General features: G+C 35.8%; 1 protein-coding gene across 3 annotated transcripts in view; it reads right to left on the bottom strand.

The window, feature by feature from the left end:
• LOC113504490 (transcription factor Sp9) overlaps positions 1 to 16847 on the bottom strand; it is a 67910-nt gene that overhangs the window by 22914 nt on the left and 28149 nt on the right. Inside the window, exons 1-2 of one of the 3 annotated variants that reach the window (XM_026886802.1) lie at positions 7296 to 7580; positions 4863 to 4910 (exon numbers count right to left, since the gene is read on the bottom strand). In XM_026886802.1, coding sequence (XP_026742603.1) covers positions 4863 to 4910; positions 7296 to 7373 — 126 coding nt within the window. In that variant the 5' untranslated portion in view covers positions 7374 to 7580. Of the gene's footprint in view, positions 1 to 4862; positions 4911 to 7295; positions 7581 to 16847 lie in introns of those variants that run through there. The other 2 variants (XM_026886803.1, XM_026886804.1) reach the window with 2 other exon arrangements.

Genomic DNA, 16847 nt, shown 5'->3' with positions numbered 1-16847 from the left:
CCCGTTTGTAACCATTTAGACAATTGGATTGTCTGCTTCAACGTTTAATACAAAGAGTCTACTCTTTCTTATCCACATACAGTATTAGACCACATAGAAGATAATTAACTCGCCGATTACATTGATATCGATCGAAATACAGAGGAAGTCAATTTGACAGCATGTTTAATCAAGTTTAGATTTTATACAACATATTAGAAGTAACCTCACTTTAAGAATTAATCCTGAAAACCGTTTATTGTTTTCATTTATTCGAATCTGCATCTTTACCGACCGTGCAATGGAATAATGTTTTTAACAACATTATCCGTAATATATGTAGGACCAAATGCCAGCTATTAGACGATAAATAAAAGGAGAACCAATAAGATCAGTTCAACCAGAAGTTCTGACGTAACAAACAACAACATACTATTTATCTAAGCACTGTGCAGACTAGCAAGTTTTCTCGATATTTCTTAGTGGCACATGACGCTTTAGTATTGTGCCTAGATCATGTTTGTTAAAGTGAGAGTTTGACCGGTGTCACATATTGCCTGGCGGAAATTGGCGGAAGTGACCGACGCCGGCCGATCACTGCCATTTACCAAGTGTATGGGTTACAGACAGACTCGCATACATCAGGCTGTATAGTTACTGGTTTGGAAGTGTTGCTAGTTAACTAGTTTTCTTGCTTAGGTTATTAATTTATGCACTATTTTCTTATAATTTGCTTGTAAAACCGTTTTGGTTGTAAGAAGTTCTCTTAAAAGTACTTTAATAGTTGTACTAAGCAAATTGATGGTGTATTTTACTATGCGTTAAAATGAGAAGATAATGGCGTAGCGGCAAACAATCTCTGTACAAGTATGAAAATTTTACAGGATTTGTATGAGGATTTAAAAAGTTGAATGAATGAATTTTAAGATAAAACAATAGATCGACACTTTAATTCATTATGATAAAAGTACAAATATTTTGAATTAATTATTTAAATATCATATTAGCACAGGTCGATTTGGATTCTCACAGTATGTGTTTTGAAAATCAACGAAAATATAAGTATTGTTAAAAAATATTCACTTCTTATAACGCTTTTTAGAATACTGTTACAATCATACCTACTTCAACGGCCCGTAAAATAATGACTGTACTTGGTAATTGTCACAAGTTGCTAGTCAATGAAATGATAGCCTGTAATTGTCCTATTCAAGTATGACAAACTTAGTTCTAGTCTTGTAAACAATAGTTATCGACGCTGTAAAGCGTAAATTAAAATTCTTGACAATTTGATTGTGGCAACAACGAGTCAATGGTACTCGTAACTTTTTAAAAGCTGTTTTTAAAATTAGTAATTAGAATTGATGTGAAATAGTTTAGATTACTGACAGTGATGAATAAATCCTCTTTTGTTCATTTATCATTTGAATTTGGAATATATTTTTTAGGAAAAAAATATATATATGAATATTGTAATCTGACTTAACACAAAGATTAGAAGAAGAGAAGATTTCCTGAAGACCAACCTACTTGCAGTTAAACTTTTGCAAAGCGTTCCCTCGCAAACAAACAAGGATAGATTCGGACAAAACGTTTCGTTGAGGATAATCTCCGAAAAACCTTCAAATCCCAATTGCTATATCTACACGTATACCTATAACTTATTGGTACAAGAAAAATACCTATCATTATACGTGGTAACTAAAACCTTTGTCTAGTGGCCAGTTATGTGTGCAACTAATTGGAGCCAAGATGTTGGCCCAATGTTGTTTTAGTATTCATTGGCTCTGGATTGTGCTTTCCAATGTTGGCAAGTGCTGTATTCGCTTTTGTTTTATGAATTGTATTGGAACAAAAATTATCATTGTGTACATATGGGGCATATGCGATGAGAAATATGAATAGGCGCAGAAGATCTACTATATACATGTAAAGTAAAGTGCATTATGCTCTAATTGCGTAATAAAAGTAACGCTAGAAAAGTGGCGTCATCGGAAAATATAGCGAAATAGAAGTGGACAAACCACCTACTTAGTCAAAGCACCAAACTGGTTTTGTCGGAAATTGTTGTAAATAAACTCTTATTTTTTAGATAAATAAATCTCTAAAGACAGGAAAAAGTTAAATGACAATTAAAACACTTTTGTTTGTTAAGCATTTCCTTGCTGTACACTTTAATTTTGTCTAAAAGCATTCATTATTTATAGCGCGAATACCAACAATAGTCGAAAACGGGACGATAAATAAATGTATCGATAAATCAAACCACAATAGCGGGGCATCACTATTCATGAACTACCCATGACCGCCAAGTTTCATTTTGAATATGAAAAATGGGAAAACTTTGCATTCACGCGTAAGCTGAACCTGCATGGTGAGCCTGGTACATTCGCTGTAGTCCCAAATAACTATATTACATCTTCTTAATTTAAAAATTTACGAAGAAAAATGAGTGTTTTGATATGCAAAACAAGAACTTTAGCAGCTACGTCGCATTTTTATTATGTTTTAGTAAAAAAATGTGTTATCTTTAAGGTTATAAATTAAGAGCGATCAACCTTATGGAGTCATTTTTTAAAACTTCGTCTTAGTTTGACTGGCCTGTTGGTCTAGTGGTCAGTAACTCTGACTTCTATACTGGAGGTCGTGGATTCGCTTCCCACTTAGTTCAAATGTTTTGTTTAACATACTGATAAGTATGCTCATCTGCTGTCTAGTACTCATAATACGAGCTTTGCTTAGTTTGAGACTAGATAGCGATGTGTTAAATACAATATTCAAAATATTATATTTGTTTTTAACGAAATTCACAGGTACATAGCATCTAAACATGACACACACATGCACAAATTCTAACTCATGTATGTTTGTAACAGTATCTCTATAGCAATACATTTCCTTAATGTTGGTTCAGGGGCCAGAAGGGCCACACGCTAGGCGCTGCCCGCGGCGATGCCCGTTCAATGCTCATTGTACCACCATTGTACCACGATAGCCCTTTCAATTGCATATCCTTATGAGCAATTGTATTAAAACAAATACATAGAAACAATTGCCGAGCGATTATGGAGTAAATGTTAGATGTATTCAACGCGTTTAGATTAAAATCGCTAATAGATCTGTGGCTAGCATTGTTAATTGTTAGAAATAATCTTAGTCAGTTTTCTTTTCTTACTATAAGTATAATTCAGTTAGAATTGTATTGTTTTTAGCAATGTCTTTATCCAAAGGTCTTTGGAAACGTCAAAGGAAACTTAGTTTTTTTTTCTACTTTATTTAAAAGTGCTTCAGCTTGTTATAGATACCAAGACAGTTATTACAAAATACAAAAATTGTATTCTTGTTAAATTTGATATCCACTCAACAATTCCAATTACAAATGATTAACGGTCATACAATAAATTACGTATTTATAACAAAACACTATCAACACATGTAATCTAAATTCAAATATAGGTACGTAAATTCAAGCCAGTTTTATCAAGGTTTTTACGGTATTAAATAACTTTTACTGTTAAAACTTTCTTATAAATAAAGGATGGCGATATTATCTTGACAGAACATTGTCATGGATCGTCACGTGGCCGGCGCACGCGCATCGCCCGTGTCGGATCGATTACTCGCGGCTCTCATCGCTCACAATACACATTTCGATGTGTCCAACGAATCGATGACGACAAATCAAAATTACCGATTGCGTCATTCGACATTCGTTCCGATATCATTCTCTCGGTCCAGCGGAAAATGGTAATAGTGTAACCGCACAGAATCATTAGGCATTGCAAGATGTAAATGAATTAGAATTATACGCTATCTTTGTGCAATTTATCATTCTATGTTATATCTGTAAGTGACTAGATTTATGTGTTTGTAGATCTGTCTTGCTTAATCAATTGCGTTTGTCCACTACGGACACTGGTGGCAAATTAGGTCGCATACGTAATAGAGATATCGAAACTATTAAAGTATTGATGCCGTGATTTCTCTAATTGAATATTTTATCAAGGTAACGTTATCTTATTCATCAATGTGTTTATTCTAAAAGTTTTTAAGGTAGCTGGTTTCTTCAAGAAGGAAATTCAACACTCGAATATTTTTCGAATCATTTCATGTCATATTAAATTGTTATAGTAGATCTTAACCGCCAAACGGTTCAATATATTTGTTCTAGATATCTCTTCTTCTAATATATAAAATTCCCGTGTCACGATGTTAGTTACCGTACTCCTCCGAAACGACTAAACCGATTTATACCAAATTTTATATGCGTCTGAGAATAGAACAACATCTATTTTTCATACCCCTAAGATTTAAGGGTTGCCCACACTAAAAAAATATATTTTTTTTTGGGCTAAAATGTTTGTTTTTTTTTTTAATATGGCATTAAAAATACATACAACTAGAAAAAAAATATTCGGCAAAAAAACGTTTGCTGGGTCAGCTAGTAATCATATAACAAAGAGACTAAGCATGTACTTGTCAAATGTTTTGTTTCCACATAAGCGCAACAATAGACTAACATGTTGTCATCGTACCTTGAGATCTAAAACTCATATTAAACTGATCTTTTTTATAATGATGACCAAAATTACTGCACGGATAGACGAGTGATTGTGGTCACCACGCCAAACTCACTGTGCGGCTCGTGTCGTGTCGTTTTTCATCTACGAATGCCTGTTCTGAGTCTTTAAATGCATATTTTTAATGATAAAATTTTATTTATGTAAATAAAACCATCCTATGCTTCTTTAACAGAACCATATGTTTCGAGAAATTTAAGCAATAAGCTCTCAATCACAAGAGACGATGAACCAACCTTTTTTTGCCGTTAGTGCTATAGTTACAAATATATAAACAAACATAATAACAAATGCAGTACTTACTAATATCTTCATATCCTTGTGATCTGCAGTCACGGGGTCGATACTAACCTGGAAATAAAGAAATACCAGTATTAGTAATGGAATCCTAATTTGAAATTTATTCACAGTGTGGAGACAATTTGAGCCAGGCGTACCCTGAATGCGACAAAATCAAACTTATGTGACCATAAAGGAACTCTTCCTATGAATAATTGTGTTGTTTTGTATCTTTATCGTTACCTCACACCAAATGTTAATTCAAGTCAAACTTCTAAATAATTATACCGACCCAAAATTGAAACAACAAAAACCTATCCCATATCCCCCACACAAAACACTGTTGATTTCCTATTTTCCCATCAGTCAACGTAGGAAAACAAAAAACTAATTAGAAAGTTCCTAAAAAGTTAATATCATAAGTCGGGCTACACACGAGCGAATTTAATTTGGAGCTTTTTTAATTACGCCAGGAGAATGGTTCTGAGCGGGCTGGTTTCGGCGCCGGGCGGCCCCAGCCCTGTAATTATGGGCCCCGTAATTGCGAGACCCAACAGTGTGCACCCCGGACTTCAAACTTCACCCCGCCAGCTAGCCGCAGATAGCGAAGCCGATGAAATTAGAATACTCGATTTTTTGGTCAAGTTTGCAAAATACGTGTTATTGTGTTATGTTTCTGTTGGACACAGACCGGCTTTGAGAACGGCCTTTGAAATTTGAGCAAAAGGAAAAGACAGAAAATGCTACTTTTTATCCATTTTTCAAACCACCTATGCTTCTATAGGGAGAAATATACACTAAGGCTCAAGTCAATTACAAATAACCATAGATAGGTGAGATCCCCGAAGTGGTTAACTACTTTACTTTATCCAATATTCTACAAAGCGATGTATTAACTGTTCCGAGCCGCGTCAGCGTTGCCCGACGTTCTTCGGAATTCGCAGAAACCCTTACATTGCGAGCTCTCCCTAGTTTAATTACAAAGCCACTGTCCGCAACTGACGGGTGAATTCACTGGATTAACTTTATTTAGTGGGCGTTTAATACTCGCTCGATGTCTTGAGTATTTATGCAAACGTTCTATGCATAAGGAAAATAATCTGTAATTTGTTTTTAACAACATATAGATTTATTCTAAAAAAATGTGTGTTAAAGTATAATTTTTAACAAAGATTCATTTTAAAATATTTTTAAATACGTGAAATTTGAATACCAGGTTATTGGCCTTCGTATTGTTTGGTCGCCTCACAGTAGTGAGTGAATCGTACGTTTAATTACGATGACTGGCTGTTACAAGTCGAAAAAATATTTTAACTCTACATTATGATAATTATACATTCGGTCAACGGCTAAAGTATACCGAACTACTTACTAGACGCGGGTTCAGATATAAATCTTTCTGATCTAACGTTTTACTTGTTTGAGATCTAAAAAATAACCGGATGTCTACATGTTTGTTAAGATGAATTATTTCATTTTTTAAATACATTTTTCATACTGACTAACTAGGTAAAATAAAAAGATTGATAAAATAAACTTAGGTATACTTAGGAATAAGACAGGTTGTGATTAAAACTGGTTAAATTAATTACACTTGAAGCTGTAACATTTTAACAGAGATTTCCGTTTGTTTTTTTTTCATTAAAACATTCACCCTTACTTTTCTCCTCATACGTGAAATTGATTCGATTATGTTCATATTTGCTTAAAATCAATTGAATAACAAACTGGCATTACATTTTGAGGCATAACAATAGAAGAAAGGCGTCTCAGAGCTCATTGTAGCCGTCGGCATACCGGGAGGTGTTTGTGCCATAATCACGAACGTAATCACACCAATTAAATATTTTTATTCCCATTCTGCCTTTGTAAGCTAACACTGCCTTTGTCGGTTTTCGGTGAACGCCTTTTGTTTGTCAAATGTTTGAACCGTGAACGTTTTTTTTTTGCTTGTCGCACACGTAATCAATGAAATAGCTAATTATTGTATTGTGATAATATGTTGTAAGTTTGCAGTTTTTTGTTTGAGATGGCAGTAATTGGTTTTGATATGAGTTTAATTGTAGGATTAGGTAATTTTTTTTATACTGTTTATTGAATAATGCGAATGAATAAACAACAGCGATTTTTTGTTTTTTAATAAAAATAACATAAAAAACTGGTAAGCGTATATTAATTTATAATCTAAAAGAGACAGATATATCGCTGTAATTCATTTAAGTCTTTTAAGACGGTACTGTATGGTGGGTTTTGTCTATAAGATTAGATTAAATGCTTAGTATAAAATATATCAGTTAGTCGGAATGTGTCATAGGATGGTAAGGTAATTTTTTTATATAGAATGAAAAAAGTTTATTCCTTTTCGTCACAAAATAAAAGTAGAAATTAAATTAAAGTCTAAACATGTATACTTTAATTTTATTGAGACTGAATAAATCAATATAATATTATATTTACCTCGTTGAAGTAGTTATTATTGACATTATGCGGGGCCGGGTGCGGCGCCCCGTGCTGCTGATAGTACGCACAGTTCATCTCGGCCCATCAGATTCTAATACGACACGAACACAACGCCACTAGCACACGCGCGACAATTTTTCCATGTCAAAGAAAATATCAGGAGCAATTATCTCGTAACGAATCGATGCGGCGAACGAATCTCGCCTACTAAATGTTAATTGTAGGGTGCTTGGTCCGGAGCGGCGGTCGGTGTGTCTCGCTCGGCAGCTTGCCTCTCGCTCGGGTCGCGGCGGCGCGCGGCTTGCGCGCGGGGCGGCGACTGGCGCAGGGCGGCCGCGAGGGCGGGCTCACGACGCACACGCAAACCTAATGTACTACGCACTACGCATAAAGTGCGTCGGAAAATTTAATCTGTGATTGTTTAACTTTAGGGCCCATAAGGTTAACCGTTCGGTATTTGAATACGTTATTGAGGAAGCGTGGTAGAAGAATTATTGCTGAGATAAAGATTCGCTCTATCGTCTAACTTTACTACTGCAAACCGGACATTTCTGATTTGACACAAACAGCTTTCGCGCACTTTACAACTATGCTCCGACAGATATAAATATCGGATTTACTACGCAATGATTGGTGTCCTCGGCGAAGATAGGAAAATTTCAAAGATAAAATTAAGTTTTATCTATTTAAGCTGTAAAAACCAGCACCACTGCCTACAACGGTTCACATCCGTCTTTAAAGGAAACAGGAAAAGTCAAGTGCGGCAGTAGAAAAAATATAAGGAAATCATTACCTCTCAAATTGAATAACATCGGTAACTGCATAACGAAAGAGTTTGTAAATAACGAGTTGCTCTCCTTCTGAACATTGAAAATTGAAGACAAATCGGATTCATTTGCCTCTGGTTCAGACTACTGACTCGGGATGTCTAAGTTATTGGCTTAAATTTTAACTTCCTGCGAGTTATGGTTTACAATTTCAGATTGGAATGAGGAATAAACAATGACCATTATTATTATGTATTTTGACCAATTAAGGTAACTAAATCTTTTTTTCCCAAAAAAATATTATGATGACTTTGCCCTACTCATTACCGTCGATGGCTAATACAGACCAAACAAAAAAAATTGCATGTATCTCCGAACAAAACTTCCGTCGAAGATCTAACTACGATTGTCCAGAAACCTATTAATAGTAATAACATCTATAATAAGACAATCTTTACACCATCCAAAGGTAATAAATGTTTCCGGTTCATAATAAAGAGCAGATCGTTACGTCGTGCGACTATTATAAAAATTGCTCCATTTTTTACTGTCCTAATCTGAGTGAGGGCGGATACGGCTCGTATGACAGGATACGCTGTACTCGTAATGTTATCATGCGAAATAGTCACGTGATACCACAGATGGCGCTGTGATTCGATTTTGTTTTTATAGGTAGAAAGTTTTTGGGAAAATGTGGTGTGATTTGTTGTGGGGTTGTATCTTAATTATATATCATGTTTTTGGTCTAGTTACTCTAGGTAATATGAACTGAATTTGAGTGACGGAAGTTTTCGGACGGTGGGAAGTCTCAAGTTAAATCATATTTATTCTTATGTAGTTTTGTTTCTGTGTAAATAATAGTCTCACTTCTAACCTCTAAAATAGTTTTTCCACCTTTGTTTTCTGAGATAGGAACTTGCTTGATAGTAATTGATACACATTCCATGAAAAATAAATTTCGAATATATTCTTCCATATCTCTCACACTTGTTATGTTATGAAATTAATTTAAGTCACGTTGATCTGTTCTACCAATTACCTACCTTTAAAAAGGTATTGTTTAACTTACTTCTCATATTAGAACAACCAACAGTTGCACCATGTCTAAAATATACAAATACGAAATTACACAATATGTACGATGCAATGTTATTAGGTACTTAGATGAAGCAGAAACCTTAATTATGCCTATTATGGTGTCATATGCCATAAATATTGACATGGAGTTCCTGCTCAAATAGCGCTGTTGAAGCGATTGCGAAATGTGTAGGTTTGCTTGTTCTTTGCTAATATCTATCTGACCTTTGGAAATTGCAAAGACAGTGATGTTAGTAAAACATTAGATGCTTTAAATTGAAACTTGTCATAGGCTGTGTGTCAGTGTACTTAATTGTCTCATTAAATAAATTAGATACCCATTTTTTTTAATAAACTGTTCTTCTTTCATTTCGCAAAGATACGTGATGATGATCCGATCTTCAAAAAATAACTTTATCTTTATTTATCTAGCTAAGACTGAACTCTATACATAGTCTCTGTTTAAACATATACCTCGTTACGCATCACAATGCGATAATTCTTAAAACTGTTGTCTCTATTTACCTGAGGTTCTTAAAGATTCTAAAACCCACACCACAAAAATGCCATTGTCATTTGACTTAAGTGGCTTATTACATAAATCAACAAACTAAAAAGTTTTACTTTAACTCTCTCAGACCTTTTCACTGAGCCAAAACAAACGCAAATCGTAGTCCGTTAAACATGTGTCGTATTAATAATTCCTGCCGTGATTTTTACAATAACCAGCCGATGTCACCATACGATAGGGTGAACATTTTGTATATTATATAGAATAACACACGCAAATGATAGTTATTAGCGGAGTGGGAGAGGCGCGTGTGCGTAATTATTGTAATCTCGAGCGAGCACGCTGCGCCAGCGCACCGCGTACCAAGTAACTTACGTACGCCGTTCTATTGTTGACTGTAGCAAATGTGAAAGGGAATTCTGCTTTGAAATTATAGGGACTTTCATTGATAGAGGAATCGCTTCTCGTTGTTGATTACTAGCCAATTGTAGGACGTAATTTTTCTTGTTGATTTAACAACTTCCTCTAATTTAGGACCTGGATTCTGTGGTATAAGCTACTTGTATTGTACAACGATGTGTTCTAGTGAGTAGAAAAGCAAGGAAATTGTATAGATTATTGCAGAGATTGCCTGTGTATTCTCAGTCCATAGATGGGTTTTTAAGAATTTAAGTTCTGTACAACAATACTAACACAGCAACTTTAAGCAAACAATTTTGAGTTAATTTTCTTACCTTTTGTCTGTATAACTCTACAGTTCAAAAAAATGTATTGATTAATTTACCCTGAAAAATAATGTAGAGTGGAGTATTCTTACGACTCTACTTGCACAATTCTAAATAGACAAAATCGCGAGGAAAACTAAAATACTATAATCGATTCGAGAAATTCCTCCTTCTTTTTCACAGTCGGTTAAAAACCAGTCGCAACACTAAATAATCACTTTCATTGTATCGCCACACATTCTCATTATGTAACCGGGTGCTTTTCGTCGCGTGCGCACGTATGCCGCCCTCGGCCCGCCCAGCGCCGCCCTAGAGCGGGCACCGAACGTATCGGATTCCAATCACAAAACAACAATGCCTCTTTCATTATTACATTCAGTATTATTTTGTATTATTCCCGTTTCTATTTTTGTGAAAAGAAACACATGGACATGGGGTTTATTTATTGCAATTATAATGGAGTTTGTGAAATGTAGAGTTACATAAATCAGTCATTCAAATCTGTTTTGAACTTTATTATTTATGAGCTTCTATTGTTAAATCTTATCAGAATTTAGGAATAAAACGGAGAAAATTGTTAGATCTAAAAAGGACGTTCATCAAGGACATAGCTTTTACTGATAAGGATTAACGAATATATATTTTTAACTATAAAATTCCTTTCGATAGCGACCATTGTACATGCGTACAAGGACTATATTACCACGCACAAAAGAAGCTTTGGATTTATTAAAATTAGGTAGTATATTTATGCTCTTAATTTCGTAAATTCGTCAGTCAAATTACAAAAATCAACGCTAAAATTTTGCCCAGTGTACATAACATTCATGGGATTATTATAATCCTCTCCTTTTAAGCCATAAAATACTGGATACCTTATTCCTACCTACATTTATTGTACCTTTTGTTGTTACTCTTCCTTTATACCTTTCATTGAGTATTGTTCGGCAAGGAAATGTTTCAAACATAACCCAGTTTCCCTTATCGTGAATCCATTGAGTGTACACACACCCTTGAGGTGGGGTATTGTGCAATCCGAGTGCACGACAGTTGTGAAGGGGTGCAACGTATCCGCCTGCAATCTTACACCGACTTCCGACGAACACGACGTCCATGGAGCTACCATTACCTCTCTAAGAATGGAACAGCTGTGGAAATGAGATGACGCTCTACAATTTGTATTGCGCTGTCTCGCTTTTACGAGACTAAAAACTTGTTTTAAGATTTGATGGTAGGCAGCCAGATAACCGTTTGTATTGCATCTATTATACTGATTGTTCGCCTTTCGATACTGTTGTAGAAAGACATGTAGACCGGTTTACAGATATATGTCCTGCATAAAAGTAAGACATTTTCGCACGTTTTATAATTTCCGGTGATTTTTTTATAAAACATTTTTAAACGAACATGATCATGTATGAACGTAACAAAATATTTTAAACTACGATGAATGAAGTAGTATCATGAATAACACAATTTCACGGTTCACACCAAAATTACAGATGATGAGACCGATAACTGCCATTGTCAAAAGGTGCAATATTTTACGCTAAATCTCAACAAAAGATAATCTAATACGCGCAGATACGTAAACGCTGTCCATATTTCATTCACAACACGTGTGATTTGGTCTTTTGAGTGCAGACGTATTGTTGACGAACACGGATTATCTCTATTCACACAGATTCATTCATGTTTCAATAGCAGGACATTGGACGACAGTTTCCTATGCAAAATTTCGCGTAATCCCGGAATAAAGGTATTCAAAATGTTTCCGCCGTTCTGTATGGGAACAGTGAGTGTCCCGGGACAATGTCTGTCGCTGTGTTGAGACGTTCACTTGACGATATACGTCAGCCCTTGACACTGTTTACGAACATAATAGGATTACGTCCTAAGAGGGAATTGTGTTTTGAAATTTGTTGAATGAACATTCAATTTTATTGAGATAAGAAATTGTAATACGTCTCGATAGGCACTGGTAGTAAGTTCAGTAAACACGTGAAATTTGAACAGAGAACACTTAATCTGATGCCGATACACGTGCATTTCTCGCTACTGTAAAACAGGATTGTTTGATACGATATGCGAGGCGTGTAATATGAACAGAATGATTATATGTATTTCGCGAAAACCCACATGAAGCGCATGTATCGTGACAGTATGACAGCGAGGCGAGTGCGCGCCGGCCGACACCAGCGCCGCGCCGCGACGTGCCAAACAACAAAATAAACCGGCCAACCAGTGTAATAATGGTGTTTCCACCCTGTAACAATAACTACATAATAGTCGAGAGCTTTTACGAGCTTTTGTGAGCTTGTCGAAGCTTCTACTTGGCGTTTTTTGTGATGAATGCCGCTCGTTGCGCCCGCGCTTCACTTTACGACTGGAGAATATTTTATTGAATACTTACGCCGTGCTTAAAGATTTAACATTGCTTCGAAAGGGCCTCTTAAATCCATTGGCTGTTCGTACCATCATCATATTGTTTGACAGATGAAATACTTTCCTTTGACTCGGTTGTAACTTTGCAAAGAGTGGGTTCGAGTGCGTTGTCTGTCTAGGGAAGGCAGGTCGCAAGTTGCGGCCGACATGAAACACGATCACCGCTGAGACACTGACAAAGCACCGATTACCATATAAGTGCGCAGTCCGTGAACGCGCTCCATGTGAGCGTTGCCTACACGATGCTCGAGATGAATTTTTCCAATTATAAAAAGAGATAACCGCAACGTATAAAGAAATAATAGCGGTTGTTAATTGAAAACTTAATCGAGAATTCATATTTCATAGCCGTATACTTTGAAAACTACTTTCTCTATTTTAGGTGTGCGGTTATAAATAATAAATTTTGTATGTAATTAGATATTAGAATAAAACATTGTGGTATTTTATTTCGCCATTTATAATCAAAAGCTTATTTATTCAACGAATATATTAATCGAGCTTTATCGAGTATCAGTGCTCGAAAATCTTGTTTATTAATTTTCTATCCGAGATTAATTTCGATAAAATCGCATTTCGCAATAAAATTAAAATAGTCACGATAGTAAGCGAGCTCTGCGAATAGGAGAGTCGCTCTTACATGGGCGCGTCGCCGCGTGGCGATGGCCCGTTGTTGAGATAAAATTAATAGCCGCTATTAAACCGCGAAACACTCTGCGGAAGACTTCATTAATTTCCCGCTACGGAATACGCCTCTAAATGCCTCAGATGATCCGCCGATAGATTTATTAATTATTGAGTCTTATAGCCGTTTCCTTATCGGAGACGCATTCCAATTAGCGATCGCTATGAAGTTTCAAAGTAACGAAAGAAGGCAAATCAGGTGAGTTTAGAGTCAGAGGTGGGGCAGGGGGTGGTGGGGAGGTCGATAGCCGCAATAAATCAAGATATTATCTTCGCGCGGGCATTACGAGCGCCGATACTAAAGGGTAAGTCGCCGGACCTCGGCTTTACGCATCGTATAAACATACACATATATGTAAACACTTATATTTCTCAGACATCTTGAAATTGAGATTATGTTGAATTCTCATCATACTTTCTCCATAAATCACAGGACTTATTTTTATGAACAATTAACCTTTTCAAAAATATAAATATTAAAGTGCCGCAAAAAACCTTTAAAGATTGTAAAAAAAATGGCTAGAGGCAATGAACTTGTTCTATTTTCGATCAACACAGTATACCGGTACTGGTTATTGTGTAAATCATTTAGATCTCTGCATCTATCGATATCATTGTAATCTCTGATATAATTATATTTTTCAAACCTAACCGCGAAGATATATTTCAAACGCACAATCGAAAAAGCAATAATCAATGATACGATAAAGTATAATTACACACTAAACCGTATAATTTGTGAACCATTAATTAAAATTCAACTAAAGATGAAAACAACGAAGTCTTGGAATCACAAATCAAACGCAACTCGGCGATGGCCGGGGGCGCAATAAATCAGGCGAGCGCTTAGGCCTTCTTAGCTTTTCTAGATAGAGATTTATCCCGTAATAACATGTTGTTTTTCACTAAATCAACCGCCGAATTATCCGGTAGAGGAGCAATGATTAATCGGCGGAGCTGCCGATGTAATGACGGGCGCATAGAGATGCGATGCACGCGGTCCGCAGGCATGCCTAGGTGCCAGTCCACGCTCCAGGGCTGCCACCAGCCACCGTGGATGCACCGACCACCATCATGCATATTACACGTCGTTGGCACTGATTCAAGACTTTATTACCGCTGTTTCCCATTTTATTATTAAATGCCATGTAATTGCAACAATTAAACACAAATTGCACATAAAAAGATTTTCAGTATTATTTGAAAATAGTTAGAGCGCAATAATGGTCTTACCTATTAAATGGTATGCAATTTAGTTTAAATATAAAGAAATAACTAGTAACGATCTGAGAAGTTAACTTCACAGTTTCCTATTACGATTTACGACAGCTGTTTCGGTAAGCAAATTGAATGAAATAACTGTGTAATTACTTGAACGGCTTAGAACAAAATATGGTTTTAATATACATGAAAGATTTTATTAAAGGAATTCCTACGAAGTCGCCACGACTCTCATCTGACGGTTTATCTGTGGAGCTTTTAATTAAACGCTATCTTTAATTAAGGCTACACGCGACGGACGATATTTCATAAAAATAAAATAAGTTTGCAATGCACCTAGGAAGTCTTTATTAAGATTGCGATTGCAAAGAGGCGGGTCGAGCCACTTGTTCGAGAATTTGAATAATCGGCGCATTACAAGTTAACATTATTATGTACGGTCAAATATACCGCGATTTCAACATATAATTGCGTTCAGTGAACGGACCGTATAATGTTCCGCATTCATCTATTAAGTCAGTCGGTCAAGAATTTTTAATGCTTCAAGTCAGCCATTTTGCTCTGCGAATTGGATGTGAAGCGAATTATATCCGTTTATTAGGTAGTTAGTTCTCGGTACGTCAGAATCTTCTATGTCAAATTGTTTATAAATGTTAATTCCAAGATAATTGCGGTTCGCAATGTTTTATTGTCTATTTTAATTCTGTTTCTAAGGTGATTTTTCAAAAACTTCTTTTTTAACTTTTAACACTTCTTTATTACCGTTCTTCATGCATAGAAACCTACATAGAAACTAATTCCGAAGATTTATTTGAAAAACGTTTTTTTTTTTAAATTATGTTCTTATTTAAAAAATGAATTGTTGTTGCATTCAAATACAGCGCAGGCAACGAAGACACGTTACTAAACACGTGTTTTTGAGGTTTTCTTTATTCAGTGAAGACCCTCAAACGACCTGATTTTATCGAACTCTACGTTGTATCAAAACAATTTACCAAACTAGTCGGCAAGTGAGACAGTCGGGCGCGGACGATGGATCGCTAAAACCGCGGCAAAATTCCCAAGTTTGCATACGACGGCATCGGCCATATTTCAAGCATAATGATAGCAAGCGAGCGTGATAATAATTGTTATTACTATGATCCACATCTGCTATTATTTTATAATTGAGGGCTTTTGGGTGAAACCCTACAATTATAAGGAGAGCCTAAAGCAACAACCAGCAACATGCATGCGGTGAACGAGTTTTTGCTTCGTCCCTAAATTATGATGTATTTACCAAAATGTATCCCATCAATAGGTCGTGTGATAAATCTGTTGTTGTAACAATAAGTTATTCGTTTATTTATTTTTTTATTGAAATAAAGGTAATTATTTTGGTACTTAAGTTAAACAATGCTGGTGACCGATTACGATCGACGACTACACACTTAATGTTTAGGTAAACTCACAATATCTTGGAGTTTTCCATATTAATTTATGCATCAGGATTATCTTAACCTGTAGAGGTGATGTCATGCTTAAGATTAGTCAAAACTCTTTTCAAAGTCAATAAAGATTATCTTCAGCAGTAGGTATCGCTAAGTTCCTGAGTTAGTGTGAGACTGTAAAGAAATATAGAAATGTAGTGACGTGTAGTGCTTCAGCATTATTAAATAAACTGTACAACAAATGGAACAATCGAAACCTGAGTCACAGGAAAACATTTAACGGCTGATTTACTCAACTTTAACTGAACACAACATCTTGAAATATATTCGCCGTCCAACGGCCGCGATCATTCGATTAAACCTCGAAAAATATTAATCGCTCGAATATCTACATAGCGTAATCCTGAGAACGGAGAGTTCATTATTTATTATGAATATTAGTCAATTTTTATTTAGTGAAAAAAAGCGAGCGACGCATCGCGGGACCAGCCCGCCTGCAATTAACTGGCCGAACCCTGTAATTATGGACAGTAAATTTCTGGACGGCCAGGACCTCGGTATATTGTTCTATCTGGCTTATTTGGGATTAGCTCACCGCTGCCAGGCATCGCTCAATTTGTACCAGATATCTAGATGTGATTCGAAGTGGTAAATTAGGTTAAAAATCGATTTCACATTTTACAAGAGTT

The sequence above is a fragment of the Trichoplusia ni genome, chromosome 22 (genome assembly GCF_003590095.1).
Source record: "Trichoplusia ni isolate ovarian cell line Hi5 chromosome 22, tn1, whole genome shotgun sequence".
Classification (NCBI taxonomy): Eukaryota; Metazoa; Arthropoda; class Insecta; order Lepidoptera; family Noctuidae; genus Trichoplusia; species Trichoplusia ni.
Note: the sequence above shows the minus strand (reverse complement) of the source record. Positions and strands in the feature narration are given on the sequence as shown.